The sequence below is a fragment of the Diceros bicornis genome, chromosome 13 (genome assembly GCF_020826845.1).
Source record: "Diceros bicornis minor isolate mBicDic1 chromosome 13, mDicBic1.mat.cur, whole genome shotgun sequence".
Classification (NCBI taxonomy): domain Eukaryota; kingdom Metazoa; phylum Chordata; class Mammalia; order Perissodactyla; family Rhinocerotidae; genus Diceros; species Diceros bicornis.
Window position 1 is genome coordinate 38,237,073 of NC_080752.1, and position 17,465 is coordinate 38,254,537.

Sequence of the window (17,465 nt, forward strand, 5' to 3'; positions counted from 1 at the left end):
GCCCGGCTCGAAGTTAACGCTCACGAAATTGTGGTTCCTACCCCTGCTCCACAGAGCGGACAGGTAAGAGAACAACGAGAACAGGTGTCACAAAGAGCTACACAGCTACAGGAGTCTGTCCTCCCGATGTCAGCCAGGGGCTCAAGGAGATCCTGGCTTCTCTATGAAGCCACTGGTGGCTCGTTCACCAATTGACCTCATCTCCAGACCTGATGCCCCGGCCCACCTATGCCATGATTTCCAGAACTGAGCTCCCCACTGTGGGAAGGGGGCTGTCTCTGACTTGTCCTAAATGTGCCTCTCCCTGACCCAACGGGACATCAGGACCAGTGGGCTGAGCTGGGGGCATTCAGTGTTCTTCCTGCCCCTTCTCGGCCCTCTTCTTTCTTCCACCCAATGTTCTGAGCCAACAACAGCTGCTTCCTAGGCTCAGCTGCCACACAGCCTGCGGCTCCTGAGCAAAAATACCCATGCGGGGGAGGGTGGGGAGGCTGCGGAGGGGCCCGAAGGGGGGGTTGTGGCAGGTGGCAGGAGGAAGAGAACGCATGTCTTGAGCACCTACTATGCGTCAGGGTGAAAGGGCCCAGTCCCTGGGGGGGATTCAGAACCTGGGGAGACTGTAGTGTGTGTGTGTGGGGAGTGGGGAGTGGGGGTGCCCGGTCTCCAGGAAAGCAGAAGACTCAGTCTCCAGAGAGAGATCAGGTCTGGGTCCAAGGTACAGGAGCAATTTCAGGGAGAAGGGTCCTGGGGAGAGAGCAGGCTCTAGCACCTGGTGAGAAAAAAGGGGGGCCTGAACCCCAAGGAGGAAAATGGGGGCTCAGATAGAAGGGATGAGGTTCATGCAGGGAGTTATGGCTATCCTGGATCCCAGGAGGATGGTTCAGACCAGGTAGGGAGGTGGGGAGAGCCCTGCAGAGCCAGAAATTCATTTACCTGAACATCTCTGAGGTCTTGTTTGCCAGACAGGGTTAACTGGGGGAAGAAAACGAAATCTTAAACGGCAGCCAGGAGATTCCAGTTCCAGAAGTTTGGATGAGGGGGCGTCTCCCTACTTCTGGGGAGACCCCACTGGCAGAGGCCCAGGCTCTGGCCGTGTGTCTGTTTCTCTCCAGATCCTTGGAAGGCCCCCACCTCCGCCCAGCGAGAGGCTGTTTGTGCACAGTGGCTCTAGCCCCCACCCTCTAGCCCCCCCAGCCCCACTTCTGTGGACTCCTTCAAAGCCCCGGGAGGGCCTGGGTGGGGGCAGAGGTCACAGGGAAAGAATCTGGAGGTCAGAGCGCTGTCCCTCCTCCATTAGATGCTTCAAAGACAGAGTCTGCGCCCATAAAGCGCCCCCTCCCCTGAAGCCACCAGACTGTGCGTGTGTGGGGGGCGGAGCACAGGGAAGGGGCACAGCCACCAGGGAAGGACTCTGCCAAAGCAGCGGCCAGGAGTCTGGGCCCTGAGGCAGAGTTTTGCTGGAAGGCCCCGCACGGGAGGCTGCTGGCCCGGCATCTGGGCTCTGGCACTGATGAGCTGTGCAACCGTGACCCACGGCAGCCCACATAACCTTTCTAGGCTCTGTTCTCACCTGTCAGGGCAATAGGCTGGACCCCCTGCCCCACCCCAATCAATCACCAGCCCTTGTCAACTCTACCCCAGTACCTGTCCACCTCTCCCTCCCCACCACCACCAGCCCTCGCCTCCATTCTTGCCCCCTCCCCCAAAGCCATCTCCATGCAGAAGCCAGAGTTTAAGAAAAGGCAAGTGAGTTGCTGTCACCTCCCTGCTGGTACCCCTCTTCCAGGGCTGGGTGAACCCTCCACCCTGCTGGCTATACATTTTTGCCTTTTCTTCCTTTGTGAGCTTAAACAAGGTCTTTTGGTGTAGAAGAAAATAAAGCCTAAAGTTTATTGATTTGAACACGAACACACACACACACTCCCACCCCGGTGGCTTCCCACTGCTCTTGGGATGAAGCTCAAATCTCTCACCTGGTCTACATGGCCCTGCAGGACCCAGCCCCTGGCCACCCCTCACCCTCACCTTGAGTCACTCCTGCCCTCACTTTCCACTCCAGCTACACTGAACAGGCTATAGGTCACCCACTTCAGGGCCTTTGCACAGGCTATTCCTCTGGCCTAGAATCTTTTTCTCTTCATCTTTTTACCTGGCTAACACTTAAGCCATCCTTCAGATTTCTTCTCAAATGTTTTTTCCTCAGAGACGTCTTCCCTGCCCCTGCTCTCCCTCCAGGCCCTGCCTAGATGGGCTCCTCTGGCATAAGCTCACACAGCACCTGCTCATAATTAGAGATCTGTGTGATTACCCAAGACCATGCCTGTGTGCTCATCATTCTATACTTTGTGCCTGGCAAATAGTGGGTCCTCAATAAATGGGAGTTACCGCCACCATTAATCTTCCCATATTTACCTGGATGGTGGAGCAGGGTTCTGTGCCTCCAAGAATCTGTGTGTGGGAGCTGGCAAAAGAGACAGCGTGGGGTACTGGGAAGACCACAGGCCTTGACAGCTGAGGAATCTAGATTCTAATCCCAGCTCTGCTACTATGAGGTGTTTGGCTTTGGGCAAGTCACCTAACCTCCCTGAACCTCAGTTTCCTCATCTGATTAATCTGAAGATTAAATTAACGCTTTAGACGTGTTGGTTACAAATGTCTTCACCATGACTGGTAAAAATCTCTTTCAAGACTCCCCACCTCCCTCTGCAGCAATTTCCCCCACCAAGCAATGTTCTGATAGCTGAAGTGACAAAATAAAACGCCCAGGACAGTGCTGGGCCCAGAGCAGACATGTAATAAATCAGGATTTCCAAAGTGTGGGCTGTGGCTCACCCACAGCAGAATCAGGGAGTCTGTTGGAAATGGAGGTCCCTGTACCCCATCCAAACCTACTGGATCAGAGCATCAGGGACAAGGGCAGTGAGATCCACATTTGTAACCAGCACCCTGGTGATTGTCATGCACACGGGAGTTTGAGAAGCGCTACAATCAATGTGATCTTACTGTTGTTACCACTAACCGGCAAGTCCTGGGCGCCCTGTGTACAAGCCCAGAGATTATCTGGGATGGGGTGTGAACACCTGTCACCAGAAAGACACGGAGCCTACCATAAACTGGTATGCTTCCTGATGGCATAAAAACACGAGCGCAGGCCTTGGGGTCAGACACATCAAGGGGCAAATACCAGTCTCTTTACTTAACTTGCTTAGCTGTGTGACCTTGGACATGCGGCTCAACCTCTCTGAGTCGCCTTCTGCAGGTTTAAAATGGCGAGCAACAACCTCTACCTGCCAGGGTTGACGGGATGGTCTGCGGAAGTGCCTTATGCAAAGCACATTTCAGGTGCCAGGAGCGGGGGCAAGTTGAAAAACAAAACAGGAACTGCTTCAGTGTCTCCCCGCGCCTCCTCTGCTGCCACAGGGACACTGGAGGTGGAAGCTATGTGTCCTCAGGACACCACAGTCCCAACATACAGAGGGGGCAGAGACCTTCCCTGCCAAGCCAGTTAAGCACCCACCACCCTTGCAGAAGGGGTAGGCAGCAGGGTTTGCGAGGAGCAGAAGCAGGGGTTGGATGAGAAATGGCTGGACACTTGCCCAGGGCTCACATGAGTGGCCCGGGACCTGAAGAGTCACATGTCCCAAGGCCAGCCTTGTGAGGCAGTGGAGCCAAGCATGCCGCGGTAGGTGAGAAAAGTCTAGAACCAGATTGTCAGGCTTAAATTCTGTGTCTCTACCACTACTGGCTCCTTCCAGCTGGCAAATTCCTACTCATCCTTCAAGATCCAACTCAAATACCACCTCCCTAGGCCAAGTTAGTCACCCATTCCTTTGGGCCTTCAAAGGCTCCTGCCCACACACTCGAATACTTCCGCACTTGGCCTGTTGACTTATCTGTCTCTCCCACAGGCCTGGGAGCTCCTTGAGGGCAGAGACGCTCCCCTACCTGGCACAGAAGATGCACTCAGCAAATGTTGGTTCAGCCTTCTGAGTTCCCTTCCTCCCCCACTAACGCCTCCTGTTCTAATCCCTGTTCTTCTCCCCAACACTAGGGGGTTCAACTTCTAGACCCCTTTTTCCTGAAGGTCTGTATTTGCTCATCCCAGAGCCGATGCTTAGAAAAGGGTGTACAGAAGACCTAATATTAATTTTTTCACCTTTGCTGGCTGCACAGGACTCCCACGGAAGGTGGAATGCTCAGAGTCCAGGAGGCTGCCTGGTCGTGAGGACTGTGGGGAAAGTCGGTGACAGAGGAAGCACGACAGCATAGTGGTGACGAACTTGGGCTCTCTGGCCAAACCGCCTGGGGTTCGAATCGTGCTCTGCCACTTACTGACTGAGACGCTCTGTGACTCAGTTTTCCCATCTATAAAATGGGGATAATAATAAATACCTCATAGGGTTGATGTGAGGATTACGTGAATTTATAAAACATTTAGCATTGTGCCTGGCACACAGCAAACACTCAATAAACATCATTACTAGTACATAATAGCTAAGCCTGGTAAACACTACCGGCAGGAAAGCACAAAAGGATTATTGACTAAAACCCCAATGTGGCCGGAAGTTAACAGTGTATCATTTCCCCCAAGGAGTCATCAAGTGTCACCAACCCCAGAAGTCTTCTCTGAAGCAAGCTGCACAGGCCTGTGTACATCACTTTCCAGTTGTATCAGAGCCATGTTGCCTAGTTTCCCCCACGGACAGAGAACTCGCTAAGGGCAGCCCTACATCTGCCAGATAAACAAGTTCGCAACGTGACCCGAGTCCTTGACCAAGGCCCCAAGCACAGTCTTTCCGGGGAGGCCCATTTCACTGGTAAGCAACTCTCCATTGTCCATGGTGCAAATCCCTCCCGGTTCCATCAGGTGCTGGGAATACAGAAATGAGAAGGCGGGGGCTCTGCTCCGGCAGAATCCATCCAGTAATAAAATCAGTTAACACCCACTAGGCACTCACCGTATGGTAGGTATGGACCCCAGCACTTTACAGGAATTATACTGCTTGTTTAAACAACTCTCTGGGTTTTGTACTATTATTATTTCCATTTTCCTTATGCAGAAACAGAGGCTAAGAATTAAGCAGTTTGCCTGAGGTTGCTCAAGTAAGAGGCAGAGCTGGGATTCAAACCCAGGCAGGCGGGCCCAGAGCTCAAGGTCTTGATCTGTGATAGTGCAGGGAGACAAGACAGAGCAGCAAATTTCGTCCAGGGTGACTTGTGCCCTGATAGAAGGCAGTCTGGGGTGGGAGGGAGGGCACCGTGGGAACGCATGATGGCTGGGCAGGGGATGGTCAGGAAAGTTTCTGAGAACAGCTGCGGGAGGAAGAACAGGCCTAATGGGCTTGGGACCTCCGGCAGTGTTGTCATTGGCGACACCCACCTCCTGGAGTCAAGCACCGAATATGCACCACACACCTCCGAGCATATCTTCTCTCATTTCATGTTCGAGACCACCCTGAGGGGGTTGTTATCCCCACTTCCCAGATGGGAAACCCAAGGCTCAGAGAGGAAAACTCACCTGCTGAAGAAAGGTCCTTTACTACAAGAAGTGGCGGATTCAGGGCTCAAGTTCGAGTTGACCCCATGGCCTCTGCTCTTAACCCCAAGGCCACACTGCACAAACAGGGGTCAGTGGGAGTGTGGTAGGGACCTGATGCAGAAGGCGGGAGCCACCCAGTTTCCCATCCTGGGCCTGCGTGTAGCACCTGTCTGCCCCCATTCAGGTTGGAGGCGGAAAGAACAGCTCCAGTGTGTGTGTGCACACGTGTGTGTTTGCGCGCGCGCGCGCTGGGGGGGTGGTGGTAATTAAGGGCCCGGTTAAAGGGTCTCCTAGTGTGTGTGTGTGTGTGTGTGTGTGTGTGTAAGGGCCCAGTTAAAGGGTCTCCCAATGTGTGTGTGTGTGTGCGCTGGGGGGGTGGTGGTAATTAAGGGCCCGGTTAAAGGGTCTCCTAGTGTGTGTGTGTGTGTGTGTGTGTAAGGGCCCAGTTAAAGGGTCTCCCAATGTGTGTGTGTGTGTGCGCTGGGGGGGTGGTGGTAATTAAGGGCCCGGTTAAAGGGTCTCCTAATGTGTGTGTGTATGTGTGTGTGTGTGTAAGGCCCCAGTTAAAGGGTCTCCCAATGTGTGTGTGTGTGTGCGCTGGGGGGGGTGGTAATTAAGGGCCCGGTTAAAGGGTCTCCCAATGTGTGTGTGTGTGTGTGTGCGCTGGGGGGGGTGGTAATTAAGGGCCCGGTTAAAGGGTCTCCTAATGTGTGTGTGTGTGTGTAAGGCCCCGGTTAAAGGGTCTCCCAAAGTGTGTGTGCGCGCGCTGGGCGGGGGGGGGGGGGGGGGGGTAATTAAGGGCCTGGTTAAAGAGTCTCCCAACTGTGATGGGGAAGGAAAATGAACAAGCAGCAGTGAGACGGGCTGACAGTGAGAATTTCCTCTCCTCCCTGCCTAACTGCATTCACCAGAACTAGAAAACAGCACAAGTGAAGGCTGTTCCCTCCAGCCCTTCACGAGGCTCAAAATGACAGAACCACAATAGTAATAACATCAGCGACAGCTCCCACTTACTGAGGACCTACTAGGTGCACTGTCCTATGAGCGTTACAGCCTTTCAGGAATCATTTCAACCACTCTTCACAACACCAGCATGACAAAGATGTCACTATCATCCCATTCCACAGGGGAGGAAAACCAAGGCTCAGAGATGGTCACTGGCCCAAGGTCACCCAGCTGGGACTCAGGCGCAGAACCCAGGTCTGTCTGGCTCCAAAACCCTCATCTTAACCAGAAAGAGCAATAGATTAGGAGTCCCAAAGATCAGAGTCTAAGTCCTGCTTCTAACTTGCTGTGTGGCCTCAGGCAAGTCTCTTTCCCTTTCTGAGCCTTTGTCTCCCCACCAGGAGGCTGGTCTACATGTCGTCTAAGTCCCGCTTCCTGAGATCTTCTGTAACTCTGAACTCCCATGCCCTCTCCTCCCTCTCCCCACCCACCACACCCGGAAGCCCAGCAGGATGCCCAGGAACCACCCCCTCAACACTCCAGGGCAGAGAAAGATGAAGTACCGCCTTTTCATGGCCACCTCCTGCCTGAGACCAGCCCAGGACATCCAGGAACCACAAAGCCACAGGATTCCCTCGAGCCAGGCCACGGGAGCAGCTGCTCAGAGGGCACAGGGCTGGGCATCCCCTTGCGGCCATCACTTCCTCCACTCTCACTTCTCGGCAGGGCATGCGGAAGTGGGGAGGCAGGCTCAGGTTCTATGTCCTTTTGGTCCCGTTTCTCTGGATCCCCAAAGCCTGGGGTGGTGGGAATGTGGTCACTTTGGGAGAATCTCGAGCTCACCCTGGAAAGCTGAGTTCAAGTGGAAGTTTTAAGACAAGTCTGTCTGGCTCCAAACGCAACTTCTGCCCCCCATGTTCTGCTGCCAGGAACGTCTCACAGCATCTGGGATGCCCTCAACCTCCCTCCCATCCTCTGAAGTAGCCGCTAAAATCCCAGATCCTGGAGAAGCATAAGCCTCCTTGACCTCAGGGCAGGTGCATGTACTGAGGCCCTGTCACCTCTCATCTAACACCGGCTCCCGTGCCTCACTCCTGCCCCCTATAGTCCATCCTCCACACAGCAGCCAGGGCGTTTCTAAAACATAAACCAAACCAGCCATCCCTCTCCTTGAGCCCTGCAGTGGCTTCCCATCACTCTTAGAATGAAATGCCAACTTCCCCCCATGCCTGACAAGGCCCTGCATGACCTGGCCCCTCCATGTCCACCTATCTCTATCCCTTTCCCCCTTGCTCCCTCTGCCCAGCCACATCGGCCTTCTGGCTACCCATAATGGGCCAAATCCCTTGTCCCTGTCTCAGGCCCTTTGCACTTGTTCCTCTGCTCAGAACTCTCCTCTCCCACATCTTTGCCCAGCTGCTCCCTCCTCATCCTTCAGGCCTCAGCTCAGACGTCACCTCCTTCCTTGCCCACAAATCTAGAGTAGTCCCCTCCCTGCCTCACAGCCACTGGCAGCCACATCACCCTGTTGTATCTTTTTCCCTTTCTCTGAAGTGGTCTTTCTGGTTGGTTGGTTGGCTGGCCGGCCTGTGTAGTCTCTGGCTCCCTCCCCTAGACTGTATCTCCTCCAGGGCAGGAACTTTGCTGCCCCACCCACTTCTGTCCCCACAAAGAGACAGGACCTCATTTCATCCTCACAACCCTGCAGATGAGGATGCCGGAGCTCAGGGAGGTGGGGTGACTTGCCCAAGGTCACAGAGCCAGGAAGTGGTTGGATTCAAACCCAGGTCTGCCATCTCTGCCAAGCCTTCATGGGTGGGGGTCCCATGGCCAGGGGCCCACTCTGGGGGGCTCTCACCCAGGAAGGACTGACTCACAATAAGGCTCTTGAGGGTACCAAGAATGAAGCGCCTACCCAGTTTCCCAAATGGTCCTTCCCTGGAGACAGGAGATGGCTGGGGCTCACCAGTGGGGCAGGTGCAACCCTGGAGGTGGAGGAACACGGAGCATGTGGGAGCAATGGCTCCCAAGTAGGGGGAGACCACCAGAAACCGGGGAGCGAGGGAAACCTGTAATCCACCCACTGCCTTGCAGAACGGGAAACTGAGGACCAGGGAGGGCAAGGGACTTGCCTAAGGTCACACAGCCAATCAGCGGTAGAGCCTCATGGTCTGGGGTCTCCAAGGCCAGGACCCCCTCCCTGTCCTGGGAAATGCCAGGTGAGACCCAAAGCCCAGGGTCTGGCAGACCCCCAAGAGCTGTCAGACCCCGAGGGTAGGGGCAGGGCTGATAGAGTGGATCTGAAGCATTAAGACAAAGAAAGGACTCAAATTCCTTCCTTCTTTCAAAAAACATTCATCAAGAGTCTAGGCTTGGGCCTGGGGGCAGAGGTGAATAACCCTCTGAAAACAGAGCACCGTCCTTGAAGGATTGCGTGGCAGTTTCTGCACAGTTAAACACACATCGACCGGCTGACCCAGCAGTTCCACTCCTAGGTACCTGCCCGAGAGAAAGGGGTGCTCAGGGCCACAGACAGACATGCGCAGGAAGGTCACAGCTGCCCGAACTGGAATCCCCCAGATGTCACCCATGGACATCTCCACGTGCATCTACCCAGAGGGACACGATGCAGCCTAAAAACGGAGCAGACCCTGGTACAGGCAACACGGACAAACTAAACAACAGTCAGTGCTGACTGCAGCTGAAGGAAACCAGACCCAAGAGCACACGAATTCATGCAGATCAAGTTCACACTCCAGGCAAAACTAGAGTGCCAGACGGCAGGCCAGCGGCTGCCTGTAGGGGAGACTGATGGAAGGGCGCACAGGAGAACGTTCTGGGGAGGCGGAAATGTTCTATATTTTGATCGAGGTGGTGGTTGCAGGTGTGCACATTTGCAAAAATCGAGCTGTACAAGGTATGGGCGTCTTACTTAAGTAAATTATACCAAACTTTTTAAAAGCACACAATCTTGCCCTCAAGAAGTGCAGACCAGCAGAACCAGGGCTGACATGTGGTTCTTCTTAGCAGGCTAAAAAGAGAGGCTGATAGCGACTGAGCCCCTGTATGTGCCAGGATTGAGTTGGGTTCTCCTGAAACAGCATCTGACAAAACTCTTCTGACGACTGTACAAAACAGGCCCCACATCTCCATATTTGAGATGAGAAAAACAAAGCTCCAGAGAGGTGACATAATGCCCCAAGTGACACAGCAAAAAGTGCTAGAGCCAGGTTTGAACCTGGGCCCAGTGGTGGCCAAGGGCCACTTCTGCTGCGCCGGCAGCCCCCACCTCCCCGCCCCCCTCCCCACACCCTGAGGTCGCCGCTCCACGCCCCCTCCTCTCCCAGGCTGGAGGGAACAGCTCGCGGGTGCACTGGACTCTTGTTTCTGTGAAACAGCTCTTAGGAAATGCATCCTTCCTACCCCTTCCACCCCCTCCACCTCCCCACTCCTCTCACTGTCACACATCTCTGAGGTCACATCAGCCCGACCTCCGCCCAGTAAGAAGGAACCGCAGAGGCTGGGCCGCTGGGCCTGCGTGCGCCTGTGTGGTGTTGACCAAGGGGCTTTCTCACCAGCCCAGCCTGTGGCCCCAGAGTACCAGGAGGTCGTGAGATTAGAGTCCCCACCCTTGGCTCCAGTCCCCAAGTGACGCAACTCAGTGTCTGGATTCAGAGAATCGTAAAATGTTTATTTGGAATAACAACCACCACCAACACCACCACCATTTTTTCAGTTCTTATCCTATGTCAAGCGCTACGTCGAGAGTTACCTCATTAATCCTTACCAATGACCCTCCAAAGTAGGTACCATTAGGATCTCATTCTACAGACGAAGAAACCAAAGCTCAGAGGGATTAAGCGACTTGTCCACAGTCTCACAGTGAGGAAGTCGTGGGGCTGGGATTCAAACCCAGGTCCACCCAACTTCAAGTCCGTGCTCTGAACCAGAGAACTATGCTTATAATCCTACAGGTCATTGCTGAAAAGGCCCCTGGAGTTGGTCGGTTCCAGCCATGCCATTTTACAGATGGGAAAATTGAGGCCCAGGAAGGGACAGCGTCTTGCTCAGGGCTACATGAAAAGTTAGTGGCAGAGCTTGGGCTGGACGCTAGGTCCCCTCCCTCGGCCTTGCTCTCAGTGACCAGATCAGAGCCTCAGAGCAGGCCACGTGCGCCTGGACCGGCAGCAGCGCGTGGGAGGCAGGGAGGCAGGCAGGAGGCTCTGGTTCCAGGCGGAGGTAAATATTGACATTTTGGGTGTTTACACTGCAACCCTACTCCTCCTGGCTGTGGCCCCTGCCTGCCCTCCCACCTTCCCGCCAAGGAGGCAAAGGAGCCTGCAGGGAGGAGGATGGGGAGAACAGGCTTCTGGGCCAGGGGCTGCTGCTCATGCCCACAGGAGGCCTGGGACATCTCCAGTCAGGGGCCACTGGAGACCTGGGTCGCGGCCCCTGGGGCAGTGCCAAGAGCTAGGGAGATGGGGGTCTGGGCTGGGAGTCATAGGCCTGCCTTTAAGTCCTAGCTCTGCCACTGACTGGCAGTGGGGCCCAAGAACAGTTGGCAAATGGGGAGGAAAAGGCTTCACGACCTGTCAAGTGCTGTGCAAAGGTGAAAGATAAATAATCAACATTTCAGCCTGGCTGACGTCCAGCCCCAGTCAGTTTCTATCGCCTCTGGCCACTGCCCAATAGGCCCACCCCCCCACCCCAGGGGGCTTTCCCAGGAGGGCAGAGTTTCTGCAGACTGGAGTGACAGCTCGGGACTGAAGCCAGAATCTTGAGTCAGGAGTCCACTGCCTAGTCCCAGGCCCTAATTCCCTGAGTGATCTTTGAGCCTCAGCTTTCACAGCTCCATAACGGGCAGACACCTACTTCCTGGGGCTGGCGTGAAGATCACAGAGGTTACATTTAAGTGCCAGGCACATGGCAGACGCTCATTTTGCCCCTGCGTCTTCCCACCTGTAAAATAGGGAAGTTGAATTAGATGGTTACAAATCCCCTTTCAACACAAGCTCTCTATGGTGTTACGAAGATCTAGCAGCCAGGCCCACCTCCCTGTCTCTGGGCCCTGAAGTTAGATCCTCCCTCAGCTAATTTCCTGAATGTTCTCCAGAAACTTGTTCCTCTGTTTACATTTTCCCCTGAAGAGCCCCCCCCCCCCCCCGGGAGCCCTGTAAGGAGGGAGGAGCCATTCGGGGGCTTGTCAGCGAGGCTTTCGGATATCCCAGTCATCCCAGGGAAAGGGCAGAACCCCCAGGCCCCAGACTCCCAGCACCACTCCCTGACAGTGGGGTTCAGTCAGCGCTGGCAGTTCATTAAACTTTGCCCCCGAGACTATAACTCTTTGAGGACAGGAGAGCATCTCCTCGTTTTCATCTCTTCAAAGCCTGGCTCCTAGAGAGCATTCCATTCCACTAACTGTTGCCATAGGAAGTTCAACTGCCACCTCTTCCGGGAAGCCTTCCCTGATACACACCCATGGCCAGGGTGACTTGAGCTGCATCTCCAGGTTGGTACTTAGAATTTTCTACCTTGTTTCAGAGTCATTTGGAAACTTGGCCTTTCTCTCTATTAGATCAAAGTTCCTTGAGGCCAGGAGCCCTGCTGGTTATTTGCATGAAAAGATGAGGAGAGGTCAACGTCCACAGGGAAACAGGCTTTGTGGGACCTCTAGGGCCACAGCCTCCACCTCTCTTCACTGCCCATTCTGGGCAGCATGATGGCAGCGGTGGGTGGAGGGGACAGTGACTGGTGTCCAGATCACTGTCATCTCTCCCAGGGCCACTCCTGCATCCTAAGTGGTTTCCCAGCTTCCAGCTTCACCCCTCCTACCCATTGGCCACAAAGCAGCCTGTGTGCTCATCTCAAGATGCTCTGACCATGGCACTCCCTCACTCTGAACCCCCGAGTGGCTCCCCACTGCGCTTAGGATCGAACCGTAAATCTTTAACGTGACACTCTGCCCCTGGCCACCTCCCAGGCATCGTCTTCTGAGCCTCTGCACAAATTAATTCCCACCTGCACATGCTGCTCCCTCTGCCAGGAAGGCTCTTGCCAGTCCATTCATTGTTTAGGCCACAGCTTGGATGTCATGTCCTCAGGAGATTTTTCTGATCCCCGGGTGGGTTCCCCTACCTGCTCCACAGCACCCTGCATGTCTCCTTGGTAACAGTACTTGCACTTGCAATTTCCTGCTCCATATCTGCCTGGCCGCCACACTGTGGAAGAGAGACCTATTGGTCCCATTCACACTGACCGCAGCCCCAACGCCTCGTGTTGTACCAGGCGGACTTGTTGGTGAATAAATGAATGAATGAATGAATGAAGCCCTTTGACTAAGGCAGGGGTGCTGACCTAGTTTACCGAAAAGAAAAACTTGAAACATGAAAAGTCATAAACACTTGCTGATGGTTCCTCCCTCACTGTAGACATCAAAGTGTGGACTTTAGCTAAGCTGGTTACGCCTTGGCTAGTGCCTGAGACTCTGCTGAGTCCACCCTGCAGCCCTTTTACTCCTCAAATCCTGTTTCTCCCGACAGGGCCTGGGCTCTCCAATTCTGGTTGGGAAACAATGTATTTATTCCTTAACAAAAGCTAACAACATGCCTGGTTTACCAAAAATCGTAGCAATGCAAGGAAAATTGAGTAACCTGGTTACCAGCCCAGGCGCTGGCCACACAGGGAACGTTACTAAGGTACTTGCTGTCCTCTGGGAACCCCATGCAGGCTGGTTCAGGAGCCATGTGACTGGCTTCACATCTTCAAACAATGACACTTTCCCTCAAGTTCTTCACAGCTTGCGAAGCATTTCTACATTGTATCCTAGATTGTATCCTCAAGGTATCCTGAGAAGTCAGCAAATCTGTCTCACTTGGGAGGAAAGGAGGTGCAGAGAGGGGGAACAGCTGACTCAAGCTCACACAGCAAGTTGGTGATACACCCGGTATTCAAACCTAGGTGCTGGACCCTGTCCTCAACTCAGCCACTTCCAGTAAAGACAATTCCCAGCCCTCAGCCGTGGCTTTAAGCTCAGTCCTTAGCTTGGAATGTGAAGGAACGTTCTCAAGGTGCCACAACAGCAGACTGGGAACACTGGATTGGGCCTCCTTCCCCCCGACCTGTCTGATAACCCTCCAATCACGCAGGAGGTCTGTGCCTGCTCTGGCACTCTCTTGCTCGGGGACCCTGGGCAAGCTCCTTCATCCCTCTCTGCTTGCTGCTGGGTGGTATGGGGACAGCCAGAGACAGGAGACACAAAAAGCCTCCTCAGAATCCCCATTTCAAGCCTGTACTGGGGGGTGGGGGTCCACTTGAGGCCTTAAGAACAGCACTGACTCCCTGCCAAGGGGTTAGAGATCTGGGTGGGGAGCTGGGGACCATCAGAGAGATTCAGCCAGGGCAACAGGAAACAGCCCACACCACTCTCCAAAGGAGCCCCGTGAGGAACCCAGGGGCCAGGGGAAACTTGGCCACGCTGGAGGGGAGGGAACGCTGGATTTGTTTAAAACCCACGGAGCAGGAGATCCAAAGAATAAACACTGTAGCAGCCAAGCATCACCCCCACCTCAGGAATGAGCACAGGGACTATTGTTTAGGGGAAACCAAAATGACAGGGGCGGAGGGCCTGACGTCACCTCTACCCCACCCACACGTGGTGGGTCAACAATCCACGGCGGAGCTCCGACTCCTCAGCCAGCCTAAGCCTTCCACTCTCTGGCCCCAGCAACGCCCCCTGCCCACTTACTCTCCTCTTTCCCGGCTCTCTCATGCCCAGGGGCCAGGCAAGAGCATTTCCTGGGCTCTCACACCTCAGGTCCTCTGCTCACACAGGTCTCCCCACCTGGGATGTCCTTTCCAATTCAGATGCCACCTACTCAGTGAAGCTTTCTCTCATCTCTCCAGCCAGGAGCGAGCCCGGCCTGGCATGACATCTCTACCTCTCCCAAAGAAACGCCACCTAGCCTGAGGATCCGCGCAGACATTTACGGACTGGGAGAAGCTCCCTTCACAAGGTGTTCATGATGGTTTTTCCCTCCCTAGCACAGGGCTTGGCGCACAGTAAGTATAAATAATCTGCGCACAGTAAGTATAAATAATCCCTTGTTAAACGAAGAACAAATGAATGATTCTGTATCACCGTCCCCTTCTTCTCCCCACAACGTGATACACTTGAATCCTTCTTCTAGACTAGCAAATAGGTTGGATGTCAGGCAGAACTTCCCAACTTGAGCTTAAGGCTGTACAAGAAAGGAAACTAAACTGTATCGGAGCAAAGCACGCTCACTGGGTTATCTCGCGGAATCTCCATACCGTCTCCGCGAGATAAGACCTATCATCTCATTTCACAGATGAGGAAACTGATACTCAGAGGTGATGACGTGACTCAACCAAAGTGCCTGTGGGGAAGTGGAGGAGCAGGAAATCGAACTCAAATCTGCTTGATGCCAAAGCCTGGGGTCTTCCTGACAGGCTGGGAGGTTTCTCAGGTTGTAAGGTTCTGAAAAGTGTCACCATGGCAAGGTGACCTCTCTTTGGTGGTGTTTAAGGAGGAAAAAGTTCTCTTTCTGAGCAACAGATCAGGGTGGGCTGGAGGCAGAGTGGATGATATGGCCTCAAAGTCTCACCTTCTTTCATTGTCATATACGGAGACTTTAAATCAAGTGCTGGTCACAGGGAGTTCGCTCCCTGCCACCAAAACTGTCCAAACAGAGCATTCCAGGGGAGAGGTTCCTGATCAAGGAGGTAAGATGGGTCCAAGGTGATGTCTAAGTACCTTTGGGTGTGGAGTCAGCCATATTTCATTATTACTGATTCTGGAGAGGCAAGTGGTGGTGCAGAGGAAAGCAGACACTAGTGGGGCAAGAAGAGAGGAGAGGAGAGGGATACTTTAAGGGAACCCCAGCTCTGGGCAGAGCAGGAGTTGGTCCTGGGGAGTCACTGGGGGACTCTTTAGGTCTACAGGGGGTCCTATCCTCCCCCACCTGAGCCCCCTCAGGCTTGGCAGCATTGTCACAGAGAAGTGGAGGTGGCACATGCCCTCCTCAGGCCCTACATGGTGACTTGTACCCACTTCACTGCACAGAACAGAACTAGGAGAGAGAATCTGGGGGGCCTCTGATGGGAAAATAAACCAAAGAGAAGTAGGTAGTCTCTGCCCCCATGATGGAGAGGTCATCATCAGGCTCTAGCGAGATGATTGGAAGGTCTTGGCTTTCCTTCCAAAAACAACTCCTCTCCCTAAAACCTCAACCTAAAAGCCTCAAGCAGTCCTGCCTGGACCAAATGGGTTCTCTCCTGGGGCTTCAGAAACCCCTACGAAATCCCCCTCCTCTGCTCCCTTCTCCTGGTGCCACTCCCTATCCCAGTCAGTGCTGGGCCTCAGAGATTCCCTCCTCTGAGGACCCGTTACTGGGAAATGCTGGGGAGACCAGATCGCTGGGCGCAGGACCCCCAAATGTCCCCTGGTCTCTGATACCAACCAACCTGGCTGCCCAGTCCCCACTTTCCACACCCTTAGGCCATAGCGGGACGAGCAGTCCCAGAGTGCCCGGATCTAGCCCTCGGAACGCGCTGGCGCGGCCACCCACGATGCCCCAAGCCGAGCCTGAGCCCCGGACCAACCTCGGTGTCCCAGGGCACTCAGGTCCAACTGGATGCAGCCCCTTCGGAATTGTCCCCGACCCCTGTGCGGACCCAGCCCGGACACCCAGAGTCTCCAAGCCCAGCCAGGTCCAGGGACTTCCGCACGCCCCAGACCTGAACCGCACCAACTGTCCCCGAACCGAACCGGCCACCCCGGGCCCTCCAAATCCGGCGCGGTCCAGCTGCCCAGAGCCAAGCCCGGCGCGGCCGCCCCCGAACGAACCGAGCGCGGCGCCGCCGGGCGAGGCGAACCCTGCCCGCGCGCCCCCCGACTCCACGCCTCCCGAGAGCCGCAGCCGGCGCCCAGGCCCCCGGCCCCGGGTCCACCCCGGCGCCGCCCCGGGGCCCGGCGAGGCTGGGCCGGGCGGCACTCACCATAGCTCGCGCGCTCCGCTCCGGCGCCGCCGCTCCGGGCCCGACCCCGGCTCCGGCTCCGGCTCCGGCTCCGGCTCCGGCTCCCGCCGCGCTCCCCGGACGGCGCGGCTGGCTGCCCGGCGGCGCGCTCGGGCCCCCGCGGGCGAGCGCGGCTCGGCGCCGAGTCCCGGGGAGGCGGGCCCGCCGCCGGGCCAATGGCGGGGCGCGGCGCCCGCGCGGCGCGGCCAATCACCGCCCGAGCTCGGCCTCCCCCGCGCCGGCCCCTTAACCCTCGGCGCGCCGCGGCCGGGCGCGGGCCCCGAGGGCGGGCGCGGGCCGGGTCTCCGGCTTCGGGGTGAGGGGTCCCGACCTCCCCGAGACCGGCTTTGGGCGCGGGCGGAGCCCGGGGAGCGGCTCGGCTGTGTGCTGTGCGCGGCCTCGGCGACCTTTGTCTTCTCCTGGCGCCTGCACGGGAGTGTGACCCAGGGCGCTGCAGCTGCGTGTGTTTATGTGCGTGTGGGGGTGTGTGTGTGTGTGTGTGAGCGCGGAGGAGGGAGGAGAGGAGGAGACAGAAAAAGCAGGGGAGAGATGGGTGCCGCGTGCCGGTTATTTATGTGTGACGGAAAGATCTAGACTGACTATATTTGGAGTTTGTTACCGCGTGCTTCCGTGTGTGTGTGAGAGAGAGAGAGAGGGGCGAGAGAAGGAATGATGGCTCTCCGTGCCTGTGCGTTTTCGTGTCCAGGAGAGAAACTGTCTCTACGTGCATGTTGCCTAAGTGCGTGAGTGAAGGAGGAGGAACAGAAAACGGTGTGAGTCTGTGGATTTGCATATGATGTGTGATCTGTACGTTTGGGGCCCTGTTGTACGCCTCTTGGTGTGGGAAGAAGATACTTTGTGTTCCTGTTGTAAACAAGTGAAGACCAAATCCCTGTGGCTGTGTGGTGTAGTGTGTGCGTGTGTATGTGCCCACATACGAGGGCTG

At 55.5% G+C, this 17,465-nt stretch overlaps 1 protein-coding gene and 1 long non-coding RNA gene across 3 annotated transcripts in view; both read right to left on the reverse strand.

Moving 5' to 3' along the window:
• Positions 1–16,570, reverse strand: part of ECE1 (endothelin converting enzyme 1) — a 106,450-nt gene extending 89,880 nt beyond the window's left edge. Inside the window, exon 1 of one of the 2 annotated variants that reach the window (XM_058553135.1) lies at positions 16,502–16,570. In XM_058553135.1, the coding sequence (XP_058409118.1) occupies positions 16,502–16,504 (3 nt within the window). In that variant the 5' untranslated portion in view covers positions 16,505–16,570. The remainder of the gene's footprint in view (positions 1–16,501) is intronic. The other variant, XM_058553136.1, reaches the window with a different exon arrangement.
• On the reverse strand, positions 10,155–16,307 carry LOC131412917 (uncharacterized). The gene is made up of 3 exons (XR_009221871.1): positions 15,109–16,307; positions 12,503–12,702; positions 10,155–11,443 (listed from the first exon to the last, which is right to left on the reverse strand). It is a non-coding gene; the product is annotated as an uncharacterized LOC131412917 (long non-coding RNA).
• Positions 16,571–17,465: the final 895 nt, after the last annotated feature.